The sequence below is a fragment of the Melanerpes formicivorus genome, unplaced genomic scaffold, assembly GCF_026170545.1.
Source record: "Melanerpes formicivorus ecotype bairdi unplaced genomic scaffold, bMelFor1.0.p_v2 SCAF_1831, whole genome shotgun sequence".
Lineage (NCBI taxonomy): Eukaryota > Metazoa > Chordata > Aves > Piciformes > Picidae > Melanerpes > Melanerpes formicivorus.
This window is the reverse complement of record NW_027144183.1, coordinates 24,724-40,733: the sequence shown is the minus strand read 5'-3', so window position 1 is coordinate 40,733 and position 16,010 is coordinate 24,724. Positions and strand designations below refer to the sequence as shown.

Below are 16,010 nucleotides of genomic sequence, written 5' to 3'. Positions count from 1 at the left end.
TTTAAACCCAGTGCATGGAAAATGAGATGTGCAGCCCTCACTGAGATTTCAAAGATTCTCTCCAGAGGGTTTTTAAACCCTCTAATAGTAATTGGTATTAGATATAATGTTACAATTACGGAAAATCTCATTAAAGCAATTATCTATAATTACAAAGCTTAAAACTTAGATTTGATCATGAATACTTTACCATCAGTCATTAATATACATACTAGGTGTATCAGCACTATTCTAAAGGCTATGACCTTTCTTTTTTGTTTAAACTCTTAATAAAACTAATGATTAGTCTTTATGTGAAGAACTATTTTGAAAGTAAAATAAATTTAACCTAATAAAGCAGCTCATTATCAATAAAATGGTCTACCACTTCCAAACCTCTATCCACATTTACCTTTGGTTTAACTGTTAAATTCTCTTTATTTTGCTATAAAATGATTTTTCACGGTCACAGAATTGCTTGCTGCCCAACCTAGGAACAGTTCATCTCAGTAGTCATTGACCTTTTAACTCAATTTTAACACTTCAATTCTTTTTCACTCCAGTGGATTTATGCAGTGACTTTACTCCTAGCAGCCAGACGCAGAGGACTCCTGCAGCACACACTGAAGAGTCCTGGCTGGATACATTTGAAGATGATAGAGGACAGTCAAGAAGCGCTCCTGGATCTCTCCAGATTACGATGGCCAAGGCCACAGGCAGCGTGGACAGGGGGAGGGCTCGGTGCTCTGGCACAAGGAGATGGGGAGGGGTCGGTGCTCGGGCACACGGAGATGGGGAGGGCTCCGTGCTCTGGCACACGGAGATGGGGAGGGGTCGGTGCTCTGGCACACGGAGATGGGGAGGGCTCGGTGCTCTGGCACACGGAGATGGGGAGGGGTCGGTGCTCTGGCACACGGAGATGGGGAGGGGTCGGTGCTCAGGCACACGGAGATGGGGAGGGGTCGGTGCTCGGGCACACGGAGATGGGGAGAGGTCGGTGCTCGGGCACACGGAGATGTGGAGGGCTCGGTGCTCTGGCACACGGAGATGGCGAGGGGTCGGTGCTCTGGCACACGGAGATGGGGAGGGCTCGGTGCTCGGGCACACGGAGATGTGGAGGGCTCGGTGCTCTGGCACACGGCTATGCCCTGGGAGTGATGGAAGCTCGAACAAGGCGTGATGCCCGGCCTCACTCCTGCGATCCCACATCTCTTGCTCCATCAAGCGTTGCCGCCTGAGGCGCTGGATGATTTATCCTGTACGTGTGCCACGGCCACGCACGGCATTAACACAAACCCACGCGGGGTTTAAAGGCTTCGAAACGTAGTAACGCACTGCTGGCCGGGCTGTGAAGAAGCTTTAGTGCAGACACAGAGTTATCCTAACGCACAAAGGCAACGCACTATCAAATCTCCTCCGCTGCAAGGCACGGCAGGAGCACCGCTCCTGTCAGGACTTCCCAAGCGCTGGAACGCCCGCGCCCGCTCGGCTCCTGACCCCGCGCCCGGACACGGAGGGGCCGCGGGACCCGAGGTGGGAAAGAGGCAGCTCCTCCAGCATCCTCCACCTTCCAGGAGAGAGCACAGGTACTAATCCCGGATTAGCACCCCTGGAACCGCACCTGGGTGCGCAGACAGCGGCGGAGATCCCGCCCACAGTCGCCTCAGAGTCCCTGCGCAGCCCGAACTCCCCATCGCCCCCAGCCCTGCTCCGCCGCCCACCGCACCCGGTACCCCACTCCGGCACACACCTGCGCCACCGCCACACAACTGGGCCACCGGCCCCCAGCTCCGACACCACCCCTTTCCCCTCGCCGCTCGGGCACACACCTGGGCCGCCGGCCCCGGCTCTGACGCTCGGGCAGCGCTCGGAGAGCCGGCGAGCCCGGCGCATGCGCGCAGGCACCTCCCCCGCGGCTGCGGCCAGTCGAGCTCGGGCAGCGGGCAGCGGCGGCGCTCAGCCTCTCTTCAATGCAGCCTTGCTCCACGGGCCGCTCGCCGAGCCGCGGCTCGGAGTCCCAGGCAGGGTCACCGGTGGGCAAGACCCAAACGCAGGCACCTGACAGGCTCTGGCCGGCCCCAGGGGTCAGCCGGGCCTACTCTGGGGACGGGCACTGGCCTTTGTCTTCTGCTTCAGACTTTAAACCACTTCTGTATTCATTTAATTAATATTTTTATTCATCTCTTCTACTGAAACCAGAGCTGAAATACCAGATCAATAACCCCCATAAAATAAAAGAGCAGACATACCCACAAATAAGAAATACCAGGTTTTTAATTCTTGTTTTGTTGTCTCCAAAGGCTATAAATACTAGCTTTGATTTCTACCAAGATAGATGTCAGTTCAGGTACCTTTAGTATCAGCAAATAAAGGTTGGGAGGTTTCTCAGATTGAAAGGGATAGAAAGAGTTGTGGACAGAAGACTAACGCAGATAAGGTCAAGAGTATGAACCAGCAAGGGATCTAAACTAAAATCTAGGTGCAAGTCTCTCTACAGAATGACTTCCACACTTGCTCCCATAAAATAGAGCAAGGTCTTCACAATAAAATAAAAGGTTTTAATTAAAACCTGGATAAACAAGAAAATTCCTTTCTGAAGGATAGCTGTGCTCCAGCAAATTAAATAAATTAATTCCAGAAGGAACTATAAAATTAGAGGCTTTGGCCAGAAACCACTGAATGAAGGCGCAAAGAGACTCCTCATTTTCAGTAACTACTGTGTTACAAAGCAAGGCTCCACACAAACCCAGCTAGGGAAGTGTATCAAGCACTTGTATTAGTACTCAAATACTTGGAGATTTCATTCCAGCCCTTCCAAAAGCAGTCTAACAGGCAGGGAGGACAGGAGGACTGCTACCTTTGTTTTTTCTTCCACCACCTCCAAGGATGGTTGGAAACAAGAACCAGAGGTCAAACGAGACAGGGAAAGAAGAGCAAGAACTCCAGAGTATGCAGATCCCCACAACACAGAAACTCCAAATCACTTCACAAAGGAAGACAGTCCCCAGACATGTGCCTCCCAGTGCAAACATCTCCCTGTTCTAAGCAGCTTGGTGGGAATTAAGAGTTCACACACAAAGTGAATGCGAAATTGATTAAAGCCCAGAGGAAGTCAGCACCGTTTCTTTCACACATACAATACACTGATTCAACTCCAAACTGAGCAGATGGCTAAATAATTTCCACTAAACCAGCAGCAACACATTTAGTGATCCACCACAGCAAATGCTAAACGTTCATGGCTGCACACTTTGATCTGTAGTCCTAACAATTAATTTACATCATCTCCTATAGTCTCAACTGCAGGTGTGTGGAAAGACACCTCAGGCAGAAAAGACTCAATTACACACAAAGCTGCAGGTCGATGTTCTCAAGTCTGCCCAAGCACGTGGGTAAGACTGGGAGGATGAAGAAGAAGAGGTCTCATCTTGAAATGTATGGTTTGGTCCACATTCCAAAATTAAGACCTCTCACTGAGTAAGGAATCTAAATTTTTAGACTTGCAGAGCTTTTGAAATAAAAACCACAGAAGATTTGTTTCAATACCAAAAGAATTCACAGCAGTCAGTGTGATACTGAATTGCTAACCCATGAGTGTTATTCCACAGGAGTGAAATGGAAAATAAAAGCCTAATGGTGTTTAAAGGTCAGGTTAAGTAAAGGTGAAGAAAACAATATCAAAAGTTCACGAAGTCACAGCTTCATAATAGTAATAATAAAAGTATTAAAATGTTCTGCCCCATCTTTCTGTAGAGATTGTACATAGTTAAAATACTATTTTCCAGGTAAACACATAATAAAAACATTATTCAAAAAAGCAATTAAGATATCCTGCATTACAAGATTCTTTTATGAGGCTTCTCTATGTTCAAGTACACCACTCAGGTGAATCAGTCAGTGGTATGAAAAAGCTTCTTGCACTCTTCCTACTGCACTCTCTTTCCCGCCCAGTCTCTCCTGGGAACCCATCCGGTTCTTGTTCTGCAAGCACACCAGCTCCTGCTTTCCTGGATTCTTCGATTTAGAAAGGCCACTTTTTTTCTTGTAGACAAAGGGAACTGCAAGCAGTCAAGGTCTCATGTCCAGCCATTTGCTGGCTTAGTCGGAATCATCACCACAACCATCGCTGCCTTCGAGATCACTGCTGTTCTGTAAAGTAAAATGGAAAACAGTTTGTCAGTGTTTCACTTACATCTAGAGAGCAACCTAAATCAAAGACATTGTCTTGAAACTTCTGCAGAAGTGTAAGAAAATGGTGCTGGAACCCAACTTTATGTCTTAGACTCGTCTACTGCAACAAACCTGTGATGGTCAATGATGCTTCTTGCAGCACAAAACTTGTACATTGGATTACATTCCCCAGCAGAAGAAATGTCTTTTCATTTACTACTGCATGATTACAGCCTACAGTATGTGGGAAACCTGAATGTGGGAGAATAGCATGAAATGCTGATGTTAAAAATAAATAAGGGTGAGCCAAGTTAACCAGTGTCTTTCCCATGCAAGTCCCTCAAAAGTTAAGTTTGTTACGTTGTCTAAAGCCAGATCTGAGAATTTTGTTTTCTGCTGCAGAGAATGTATGCCCAAACTGTAGCAGAGAGATGCAAGGCCTCACTAATACCTGTTTAAAAATGAAGGCAGTTGTACAAAGTAGTATTAAGGAAATACTACAAATGTTAGCAACTTGCAAGGAAACTGAAGTCTGAATTCTTAACTGGGTGCCACTCCTTCAGGAGCGAGTCAGTGTGATAAATTTAGGAGAGTTACTTAATTTTTTGAAGCAAGTATTTTGACTGACATGATTGGCACCAAAGGGTTATATAAAGAAAGGCTGACATGATAACACATCTGTAGTTATTCCTTTTATTCCTCATCTCCCCTTGCTGAACACACACAAACCTCCAAATCGCTGGAATTTAACACTGACAATTTAATATCCTATGACAAAACACATTCTGAGACACTCAGACAGTTGTCTTCATAACAGCAAGCACAGCTCATGAAGTGCAAACAACCTGCAGAATCTCAAAGGAGTCTCTCATATCATCCCTTATTTATCTTTCTCCAGACAGCTTGTGCTAACTGTGATGCCAAAACTGTATGTGGTTGAGTTTATCTAAAGCAAGCAGGCCTGCCTCCTGCTAGCAATTCATCTGCGAATTTCAACCTGTCAGCAGTACATCCTGTCAGCATTATCATCAAGACCCTTGATCCAGGTAAGAACTCTGCACCACATGGTCTCATTGGGTCCCATTTAACCACACTAATGTGGCATTTGTCATAACCTTCTGTCACAAATGTCCTCCCTACAGCACTATCTTCAGAAAAAAAAAACCAAACCCACACAAAAACAGTTAGCCTGAGTACAAAAATAACCCTGAGAAATTTCTGGTATCTTGCTTACACTATTCAATGAGGCTATAAATCTTATTTGATGTGTTGACTCTTTCCCATGCTCAAAAAATGGCAGAGATGGGAGTAAACCTAACATTCTTCAGAGTGAGATCATTATCTACACAAAGTAAAGCTAATTTAAGGACATCATTAAGTGAAGAAAAGGTCATTATTTTCTCCTGAGCTACATTACACTGAAGTCCTAGCCCTGCCCTTCATTTGTCCCTCAAACATTTACCAACCCTCTGACCAAGAAAATGTGAATTTCATACAGAACTGTAAGGTACCTTTAGGTCACCACATCCAACACCCCACTGAAGCAGGGCTTGCTGCAGTTGGATCAGGGACTTGCCTAATCAAACACCACAGTATTTTAAGTCACTCCAGCACCTGTCCATTTCAAGAGATGCTCTGTGAATTTGACTAGTTTCCTCATGTGCTTTCCAACCTACCTCTAGCATGCCCCAACTATCCTTCCACTCTATTCTGGCAAGGCTTATTCTACATCTCAAGCAGAAAAAAACCCTCTTTAACCCAAACTCTAATTTTCTTTTGGTTAGAAATGTACTCTACACCTTTGTTTTACTGCAATGTATAGCAATTTCTGCCTGCACTATCCTCTTTCACTCACTAGTTGTTCTGATGACCCATCCTGAGCTCATGGCAGATTTACTTTAAGAAGTTGGTCCTAAATTCCCCTGATTTCAAACCTTATCTAGTGAGCAGGGCATTACATAAACTGTGAATTAGCCCCAAACCAGAGAATACAAAGAGCCAGCAGTTATTTAAAGAGGAGAAATTGTCAAGCTGGAAACCAGTCTCTCAGACAACTTCACAACAGCGAAAGCTGGTAATGTGTCCACAAGTTCTGCTGCCTGTTTTCCATTCTGCAAACCGGCCTGTGCTTTAAAGAATTCCTCCCCCCACCCCTCAGCTGCCCCATGCAAAGCCCTGCAAAAATAACACCTTGTGTAGTTCATTCCACTATCATCAAGTGCACAAAGATGGAAAATACAGAATTCACACTGCAGATGACTGTCATCTTCCATGGCATAATCACAGAACAACAAAAATGTTTCCAAGGAAAGAGCCACTCCACCTTGACAGCTTGTTAGATAAAACAACCATTTCAATCATTACCTTGGAATTTTTGTGGTTAACTTGCATTTCCACAGCAGATGAGTTGAAGTCATGAATGGAGAGGGTGTTTAGCCAGTTTGCCATGGATTTCTCCTCCCTTTCTGTGTTGATAATGGTAGGATAAATATACTGCTCTTTGAAAACAGCAATCTTCTCCTCCTCCTGCGTCCACTCCAGCGGCTCATGCAGCCCATCGTTCCCAAAACGCCTGTTGTACTTTTCAAAGTGTACTCTTTCCAACACCAGCCCAAGTCCAGGGGCCTTGGGGACATCCACCTTCTCCTCACCCCAGCTGCGCTCTAGGATGGACTCCGCAGCATAGCCTTTCACAATCGCTATCACCAGCCCAATCATCTTCCTTATCTGGTGCATCATGAAACTCTGACCTTTCACTTTGATCACTGCAAATTCAATGCCCTCCCTCACGAAGGGCTCTCCGCAGTACATCTCCATGATGTACCGCTTGGCGCTGGGGTCCCTGGGTCCCTTCTGGGACGTGAAGTTGTGGAAGTTGTGTGTTCCTTTATAGCATGCAAGCAGTTTATTGACTTTTTCAAGGGTCTCCCTGTCCAGTCTGTAAGCCTCTTCTTGCACATCCTGGTCTTTATGGGCAAAGGCAAACGTTGGCAGCATGTAAGAGTAGGTTCTGGCATCACATTTGTTCTTGGAGTTGAATCCCCCAGTGACCCTCTTCAGACCTTGTTTTAAAAATGACATTAGGTTTTTGAATCAGTAGGTTACAACCTGCTTGTGCTCTCACTCCTACCAACAGGAATAAGTAAAGCACATCAGAAGACAAATTAGTTTTGTGGGACTCTACTTTCAAACTAACAGAAACATCTAGATTTATGGTAAAACAAAACTGCTTATGAGTAAAATCAGAATGGTAAGGGAAAGACCTCCTGCAGAAGAAAGCTTCTGTTTGAAAACATTTTCTCTGCCCATTCCAGTATCCTTACCCAGAATTCTGATGTGAGAAGGAAGATGGTTATTGATCTTTTCTAAGATGTCATCTATAAGCCTGACCTTTAGCGACACAATCTGTCCAGCTGCAGACACACCCTATAAAAACCACAGAACACACAAACACATAATTATGTACCTTGGAAGCTCTGGGATAGCACTTGCAGAATTGAAATAGCTGAAGAACAACTTTATTCCTTTTTCACACTGGTCATTTCAGGCTGAAGCGAGGCAAAGGCAAGGCCACAGGCAGAAATCCAAGGCAGAGTACTCCTGGGAGACCTGCTGGTGCTGTATAGCCATAGCACACCTTGGCAACCTTAGAGAGCAGAACATGACACTCCCTTCCACCACATCTCACTGCATTTGACTGCTCTTAAGTAAAGCACTGATAGATATTATTTATATGCAAGATTAGCTATGAACTCAGTCCAGACATAGACCCCTGCTGCAGCAGGCTTGAAAGCAACTGGGATGCAGCACATCAACCAGGCAGCAACAGTGAGGAGCAGGAGCAGCAGGTTAGCAGGATGAAACGGAGGAATGTGACAGAAACACAACATTTAGGTATGAAGCACCAGCTCTGCAAACACCATCTCATCAATATTCTGCACTTCCTAAATATTTGCTTGTACTTAACAGTGAAGGAAAGGAGAAGTTACAAGCAGCATTCTCTGTATCTGCTAGGGGATCTCACTCTAGACAATGCTTTCCAGTCAATCCCAGCAGCACTGGCAGGGGTACAACAGCTTATGAGAGCACAGGCACTAACTGAGGTACCTTATCTGTTCGAGCACACCGCTGAAAAGACATTTTCTTCATATCTTCCCCATGGTTTTCTGGAATGCAGCCTGACTGAACAAGGGCTGAAACTAAGTCATCTTCAATTGTCTTGAACTGTGAGGATCCCACATTTCTCTAAAAGGAGGTATAGAGTCAAAATAAGAAACAGAACAAACAGCAATAATTGGATAACTCAAGGGGGTAAACATTTTGTTAATCAAACATTGCTCTGAAATGTTTTAAAAGTCTTCCCTTCACAGCCATAAAAGCATTGCATTCTCTAACAAAACTAACTATTCTTTAACAGGGTGTGAACAAAGCTTTTACATTACAATTTACCTTTGGCTGTAACTGCAACTAAAGGATAATTTCTAATTTCACTTCTGCATTGGAGCGTTTTGATGATTCCTTCACCTGCACCAAGCAGCACTGAAGAAATACCAAAGCCTGCAAGTTAACAGTGGCTGCTCCACACCCAGCTTCCACAAATTCTCTTTCTGGAATTAGCCTGGGTTGCTGTGCTCACTTCACCTGAGCTGTTGTATATTGCAGACAATGGGTTTCTCCAGTGACTCCTGCACAACTCCGTCTGTGTGTAAGGCTGCAGAACACATACTCCACGCACACCACTCCATTAAAGGAGCAGTAAAGTTGGCAGGCACTGACATAAATGTACCCACAAACATCAGGTTTACTGCTGTTGAACAGATCTACTTTGCTGCACAAGCATTAAAGACTCCCTTTCCTGTCTGTGTGTAATGTTAGCTTTCAAAGTACCCCTCAAGAGTGTGCATGCAGCTTGCAGTACGCCGAGAGGAGCAGCAGATGGAGCAACGCCATCCTCTTGCTGCCAGTACTGGGTGCTGCAAGCAGGTCTGCTGCTGGAGCACTGCTCAACTGCTGCTGCTGTAACAAGGCAACATCCCTTCCCTTCCACATGCAAACACAGGAATCTTGCAAGAGTTTTCCCGTTTTTAAGCTGCTACAAGCCACCCCATTAGAACCCACCAGAAAAAGAAGAATTTAAAACGTCTTCAAGTACAGACACCCTTTTTATAGGGTCAGTAACACTTGAAATAAATTTGTTTCATTCAAATACACAGCTCATTCTCTGGAATCTGCATGCAATGAGACAATTTGAGGCCTAATCTACAAGAAACTTAGCCAAATGCTTTAAAATGTAAAGCTGCAACCAGAAGCTGAAGCACTGGCCAGAAGGAGATCACTAGACAGCATCTCAGATTTTGACAGAACAACAGTGCCCACGTCTCAGTCTCAAGAGCCTGGTCTGCAGCAGCTTTAGAAGGACCATCTTCTAATGCTCTGTATTAAAGACAGACTAACTAGAATCATCAAATATCTGAAATGTACCACTGACTATTTTCATCCAAGTTACTGTCAAGCCATTTGAATGCAGACATGCACTTCTTCCCTACTTATTCATTGAGACTACAGTTATACCTCTAAAAGAAATAAACAAAACAGGCCACGTTGTTTTGCCATGCCACATACTTGCATCCCATGGTAGCCTTTCCCTGAGTATGCCATCAACAACACAATCTTCCTTTTCGGTGACTTTTTATTCTGGTCCTCTGCATCTTCCTCATCTGCACCTGTCTTCAATCTTTTGTTTTGATGCCCATTTTCTTCCAGCCTTTCAACCACCTCACTGATGCTGCTGTTCAGTCTCTTTGTCTGGCTGGCAACCGCTGCTCTCAGATCCTCAGCCATTGTGAAAACCTGCGAGGGACAGACAGGACTCAGCAATGTGCGAGGCAAAAAGTGACAGCTCCACCCTTGGGGCAGCGGAGGGGTCATCCCGGGGTGTTCAACTGGAAGCAGGAACGGCGTCCCCGCCTGCTCCCTCCTAGGCCATATCACATCTCCTAAGGCTGCCGCCGTTCGCTGTAGAACAAGGGAAGCAGGGCCGGCGCAGCCTGGGGCACAGCCTGGGGCACACTGCAGCCCTAAGCCAGGAGCTCGGTGCGCCCGCCGGGAAAACGGCTAGGGCGAGGAGGGGACGAGCCGAGGCGCTTCCCCCCGCGCCCTGCCGAGCTTCTCCCACCTCCCCAACGCGAGCGGCAGGGCCCAGCGTGTACGCACTCTGCGCAGCCGGCTCCAGGGCCCGCCGCATGCCACGCTCCCCGGGATGGAGAGGCCGCAGCTCACAACCCTCAGCCCCCACCGTAGCCGCAGCATCGTCCCCGAAGGTCCTCCGGGCAGACCGGAGCAGGCCGCAGCCACCTCAGCGCCAGCCCCGGCCCCACGCCACCCGCCGCCACTTACAAGGGCGCTGCGGAGCGATGCCAACGCGCGGGCGCGCCGCCGGAGAGACACGTGCTACCCTACGGCAGCCGCGCAGGGACACGGCGGGGCCGTGCTGTTGGGGCGGGGCCGTGCTGGGTGGGCGGGGCTGTGCTGTGGGGCGGGGCTGTGCTGTGGGGCGGGGCCGTGGTGTGGGGCGGGGCCGTGCTGAGGGGTGTCTCTGAGAGGCGGGCCGTGCGGCCTGGGGCGGAGTGTTGCCTTAAGTCCTGGGCTTGCGGGCGTTCCTGGTGTGCTTCTCTGCGCAAGGGCGGAGATCCCTGCCGTAGGGCGTTCAAAGGGCCAGGGATCAGACAGTGCATACCCATAATGGTAGAAAGAAGACTGTCCGCGTCAGTATCACAGGCGGGTCCTCTGGTCCCCGGCCGTGGAGCAGGACAGGCCCTTCCCGGGACATGCGGCTAGGCAGCAAAGCGCTGTGAGCTGTAGAAAGGGGTGGCAGGGTGATCCGGGCCTTCCCAGCCGACGGCAGGAACGGAAGCTCTGCGGCCCGGGCTGCCCGTGGGTGTGCAGGGACAGGGCGCGGGGACGCTGCCTGCCCAGAGCACCCGCCGCGCACCGGCCCTCGGGAGCCAGCCCACGCCGAAAGCCTCTCACGTTATTAAATGAAGCGGGAGCAGGGAGGAGGCTAACTAAGGAATGCATCGCTGTGCTAAACACTAGCTATGTAACTAAAGCTGCCTGCTCTCGCCGTACGAAGACTGGCACTGCCGACAGCACTGCCGTCACAGCGAGAGGAGGATAGGTGGGAGGACACACTCGACAGCGCAGGTCTGTCGTTTAAAGCTCATGGTTCCCTTCATGGAAGGAAGTGACATTGGTCTCTGTCACCTCCTTGTGCCATTATCAAGCAGAGGCACCTGCGGTTTGGTGTTCCCGTCAGGTTTTCCTCCAGCCGGCTTTTGCAAGCAGCAGTTGCGCTCACGTCTTCTGCAAAGAGTTCTTTCTGCTACGACGCACTTCACGGGAAAGCTGAGCACAATAGGCAACCTTATCAGGCAACAGCATTCACCTCCCAAGAAGCCAAATGCACCTGGAAACTTCTTTGTTAATGCTATGAGCTTCGGTGCTGTATAGGATGGAGCTATCCAGACAGGGCACGGGTCCCTGGCATGCTGTGAGATTAGAGTAAGAGAGCTGCATTTATTCATTCAGATGGAAAATGGAAGGGTTGACTTTTCCAAACAAGCCAGATTATCAAGCACAGCCTTGTTATTGCTGCTAATAAGGGGAAGAAATGCAGCACGTCCTTTTTTGAACTGACACTTTGGAGTTATTTCAGTAGAGCAGTGGGGCAAGGGGAAGATTTATCACCCAGTCCCAGCTGCACTTTGTTTAGAGAAGTGATAAAGGGTCACCTGTCACAGAGCAGCACTGCTGCCAAGGGAAACAGGAATACAAATTTCTCTATCGCTCCAGCCAGGGTGTCTGGATCTTTTGGGGTTTTTTTTGCTTTATTTCCATGGGAAGTGAAGAACGTCTAGTCACGCTGCCTGTCTGTCCAACACCAACTCTTCCACCTCCCTTCCTGCTGTGATTTCTGAATTTGGCTCATTTCAGCTAAATCTGAGCGAGTGAAGAAGCCCCCAGTTGATACAGGAAAACAGTGGTGGGATGAGATAAAGACTTAACATGGATATCCCACAAGGGAAAAGCCTTCAGCATCCCAGTCCTGCAGCCCTTCCAAGAGCAGCAAGGGAGCTTCAAAACAGGCAGCACAAACTGCTCTCAACCTGCCATGGCACATGCTGACTCTTTCTTTTTAATTTTAGCTTCAAACAGGTAGCTACCAAAGGCAAGGAGAAATTGAAGTGACTTGTCAGAGTTGCTGCTGTCAGTCAGGTTTGTGGGAGTTAGCCCTGGTGAGGCAGATCCTCAGGACTGTCTATCTGAAGCAAAAAGACACCAGAGACATGGCTGCAGGTTCTACTGTGGAGCAGAATGTGCAACTGCAGATCTGCAAAGCCTTGCTTGGACTGGATTTGCAATGCACAGTGAGCACCCAACATCTTCAGGAGCTAGACTAACCAGGGTGTCACTCCTCTCACACAGAGCCAGGATGAGATCACACAGTTGCCTGCTCTTTGTGTGCAGAGCAGAACATTTCACACGTGTTTGATAGGACTGGTAAAATGATGCTGACTGGTGCATCTGCTTGGCCCAAGTGAGAGGACTGCCATCAAGTTTGCTCAGCAGTAAAACCAGCCTTGGAAAAGCTCTCTAGGTATGAGTGCAGCTGGGGAGCAGAAGAGCTACAGGATGGGGCTTCTGGCACCTTCTGAAGCATAGTAATTTTGTTTTCCTAATGACATAGGTATCAATCCTTGCTCAAAACTAGTTCATAAGAGCTTCAAAGGTTCTCTGGGGCAATTTCTGGGTGCTCTAGGTCTGCAATGTGTTGCTTTGTGCACTGCAGACTCTCCTTGCACCACATCTTAGGATCTGAGCCACATTGTGGATGCATCCAGTCACATTAAGCAATACAAGAGGTGTCCAGCTCCCAATAGTAGCATCTGGGTCTTAGTGAGGGCTCATGAAGAACAGCCATGAATATGTGGATGCTCACCCTCTGTGCACAGTAAGGGTACAACCTGTGTTTGACATGACTTGCTCAAGCTCACTCTTAGAAATACATCATTTAATTTGTTTTCTGAAAGCATCCAAGTCCCTTGCCAGGTTTCAGCTCCCAGGAGGGGCATTGGTTCTGACTCTATTGTCCCTAAAAATGCTTTGTTTAGAGCAGAAACGTCCCAGGGAAGCTTGTGTCCCTGCACTACGTGCCATTCCTCAGCCAGGGAATGGCACCCACCAGCAGCACTACATTTATGGGAACAAATTTAAATAAACCCAGCTGCTAGGATTTGTCTGGAGAGCCTTAGCTTCTGCCTGGAAACATCACCTCCCTGCCACGCAGCCCTTCCCCCTCCTCCAGCAAAACCCCTTGGGTTATCACAGCTTCCACTGCTCACCTGCTTAGGTGAGCAGGACCATCACCCAGGACGCAGGAGTGTGCTGCCACCCTGCACAATGCGCTGCTGCTGCAGGAGGGGAAGGCAGCATCAGGTGCAAGAGTGCAGAGCTAAAATACGCTGTGAAGGAGTTAACTCCTTGTGAAATGAAGCTTCCCCAGAGCTGGTAAACCAGAAATGGAATGTCTGATCCTTGTACTGCACCCACCCATTTCTACTTCCTTGATGTCACTAAGCCACCTCTGATCTTTCAGGGTTGAATGAACATGCTTTTGCTGACGTACTTGCCAACAACTAAATATACACACTGCGGAAAGGAAGCCAAACGCCCTGGAAGAATTGCTTGGGTTTGTGTTCTCCTAGAATCAACATCAGGATAACCTCACAGCCAACATCTAGAAAGTTGTGCAATTTTCACTGGTCCTTTTGAACTGTTCAGGCCTCATGGTTTAGTGCTTTTAGAAGAGGCTGTTTATTTCTGTTGTTGTTGGCATCTTCCCAGCTAGGACTTTCCCCCTTTGCTGTGCTGCCTGAGTCCCACGGGTTCAGCTGAGTGTTCTCTTACCCACATGGGCATGGGACACACTGGGGTTCATCTTTGCTTTGCTACAGGTTTTCCATCTGAACCTTTAAACTTATTCACAGGCAGCTTCAAACAAAACCCTTCCCCTCAGCATCTGAAACTTGTATGTATGTTCTTTACCACAATCCCATGTCACAGGGAGCAAACACACGAGATTTTTCCTCAAAAGGGGGCTTTACATATTAAAACCCACCAAAAAAAACCCTGCCCCAAAACATCCCACAAAAAACCAACCACCCTCCCAGGAATGAAGATCCAAATATACTGAGCTGCCAGCCTTCACACCAGCATTTAGACTGATGTAGCTCTGACCAGCTGTCCAAAGGCTGCCACAGGCTCTTGCTTAGGTTTTGTACCACCATGATGTTTTCACTGCTTTTAATTTAAGGGCAACTACTTTTAAGAGAAATAAAGCTGGTGAAAGGTCTCTGGAGAACAGGTCTTATGAGGAGCAGCCAAGGGGACTGGGGTTGTTTAGTCTGGAGGAAAAAAAGAAGCTGAGGGGAGACCTCATTACTCTCTACAAGTCCCTGAAAAGAGATTGGAGCCAGGCAGGGGTCAGTCTCATCTCTAGTAACAAGTGATAGGAGAAGGGGAAATGGTCTACAAGTTGCACCAGGGGTGGTTAGGTTGGATAACAGAACCTTTCTCACTGAAAGGGTTCTCAGACACTGGAACAGGCTTGCCAGGGAGGTGGTTGAATTCCTATCCCTAGAGATGTCTAAAAGATGCAGAGAGGTGGTGCTGAGGGCCATGGTTTAGCACCAGATTTCCCTAGAGAAAGGTTGGACTCCATCATCTTAAAGCTCTTTTCCAACTAAAAAAATTCTGTTCTCAGTGTTGTCCCCAACAGTGACGGCACTGCTGTGGGGCAGCTCTGCAGGGAGAGGGAAGTGAGTCTCCTTGTGCCTGAGTCAGTGCAAATGACAAATGAGCAGAGCCTAGCGTTTCCAGGCAGGACCGTTCTCACGGAGCACACACGTGGTGACCAGTTCCCTGTGGTGGGAAAAGCAGGGGGTCCAGGAAACAGAAATTATAAATAGGGTTGAGCAAGAAGAAACAACAATTCCAGCTCACGGTAAGCTCACATCTTGCCACAGGCTCTTTTCCTACCAAGCCACAATAGAGGCCCAGAGCTGTGTGGGGCGGTGCTGAGTCACACAGGGGCTGGCTGGCTGGCAGGCAGCGCTATCCCCAGGGATGCTCCTGGCCAACACCACCACACACGGTCCAGCAAGTGGAGTTTTGGGAAACATTTGGTGGAAGGGTGGTATTCAGCTTCTGAAAGCTAACACCTCTGTTGATGAAGCTGCTGTAAGAGTAGGACTGGACAAGGTAATTCAGGACAATTCTCAACATCCTAGATGCAGACCCTTGCTCTCTCTCCAAGAGTGTTCTGATCCAGCAGAGCATGGACTACAAAGGTTTTGCAACCAAAATCATGACAAATAGGAAGGCTGGGAAGGGCTGCTTAGAGGGGCTTGTAGTGATAAGGCCAAGGGGCAATGGTTTTAAACTAGAGCAGGGTAGATTTAGGTTGGACAGCAGGAAAAAGTTCTTCACAGTGAGAGTAGTGAAATACTGGCACTGGTTGCCCAGAGAAGTAGTGGAGGGCCCATCCCTAGAGACATTCAAGGTGTAACTTGATGGGGCCCTGAGTAACCTGTTAAAGATGTCCCTGCTGACTGCAGGGGCGTTGGAGGTGACCGTCAAGGGTGCCTTCCAGCCCAATGAATTCTGTGACTCTATGAGACTTGTAGTTTCTGCCACGCTCAGTGAGTTTGTGTAGCAAAAGCAGGCCAGAGAAAGCAAAGCCATCTGCCGTGCTGGTCCAATTACAATTGCAGGTGTGCCAGGAAAATATTTGATCTTCATTA

General features: G+C 48.0%; 1 protein-coding gene across 3 annotated transcripts; it reads right to left on the bottom strand.

Moving 5' to 3' along the window:
• Positions 1-2,235: 2,235 nt before the first annotated feature.
• Positions 2,236-10,595, bottom strand: LOC137461336 (pseudouridylate synthase 1 homolog). Of its 3 annotated transcripts, none has more exons than XM_068171106.1 (6): positions 10,546-10,595; positions 9,772-9,999; positions 8,257-8,394; positions 7,473-7,575; positions 6,514-7,211; positions 2,236-4,128 (listed from the first exon to the last, which is right to left on the bottom strand). In XM_068171106.1, exons 2-6 carry the CDS (start codon positions 9,988-9,990, stop codon positions 4,078-4,080), a joined length of 1,209 nt encoding a protein of 402 aa, XP_068027207.1. In that variant the 5' UTR covers positions 9,991-9,999; positions 10,546-10,595; the 3' UTR covers positions 2,236-4,077. The 3 variants fall into 3 exon arrangements, with proteins under 3 accessions (XP_068027207.1, XP_068027206.1, XP_068027208.1); XM_068171105.1 differs by lacking the exon at positions 10,546-10,595 and adding an exon at positions 10,363-10,533; XM_068171107.1 differs by lacking the exon at positions 10,546-10,595 and adding an exon at positions 10,445-10,526.
• Between the last annotated feature and the right edge of the window lie 5,415 nt (positions 10,596-16,010).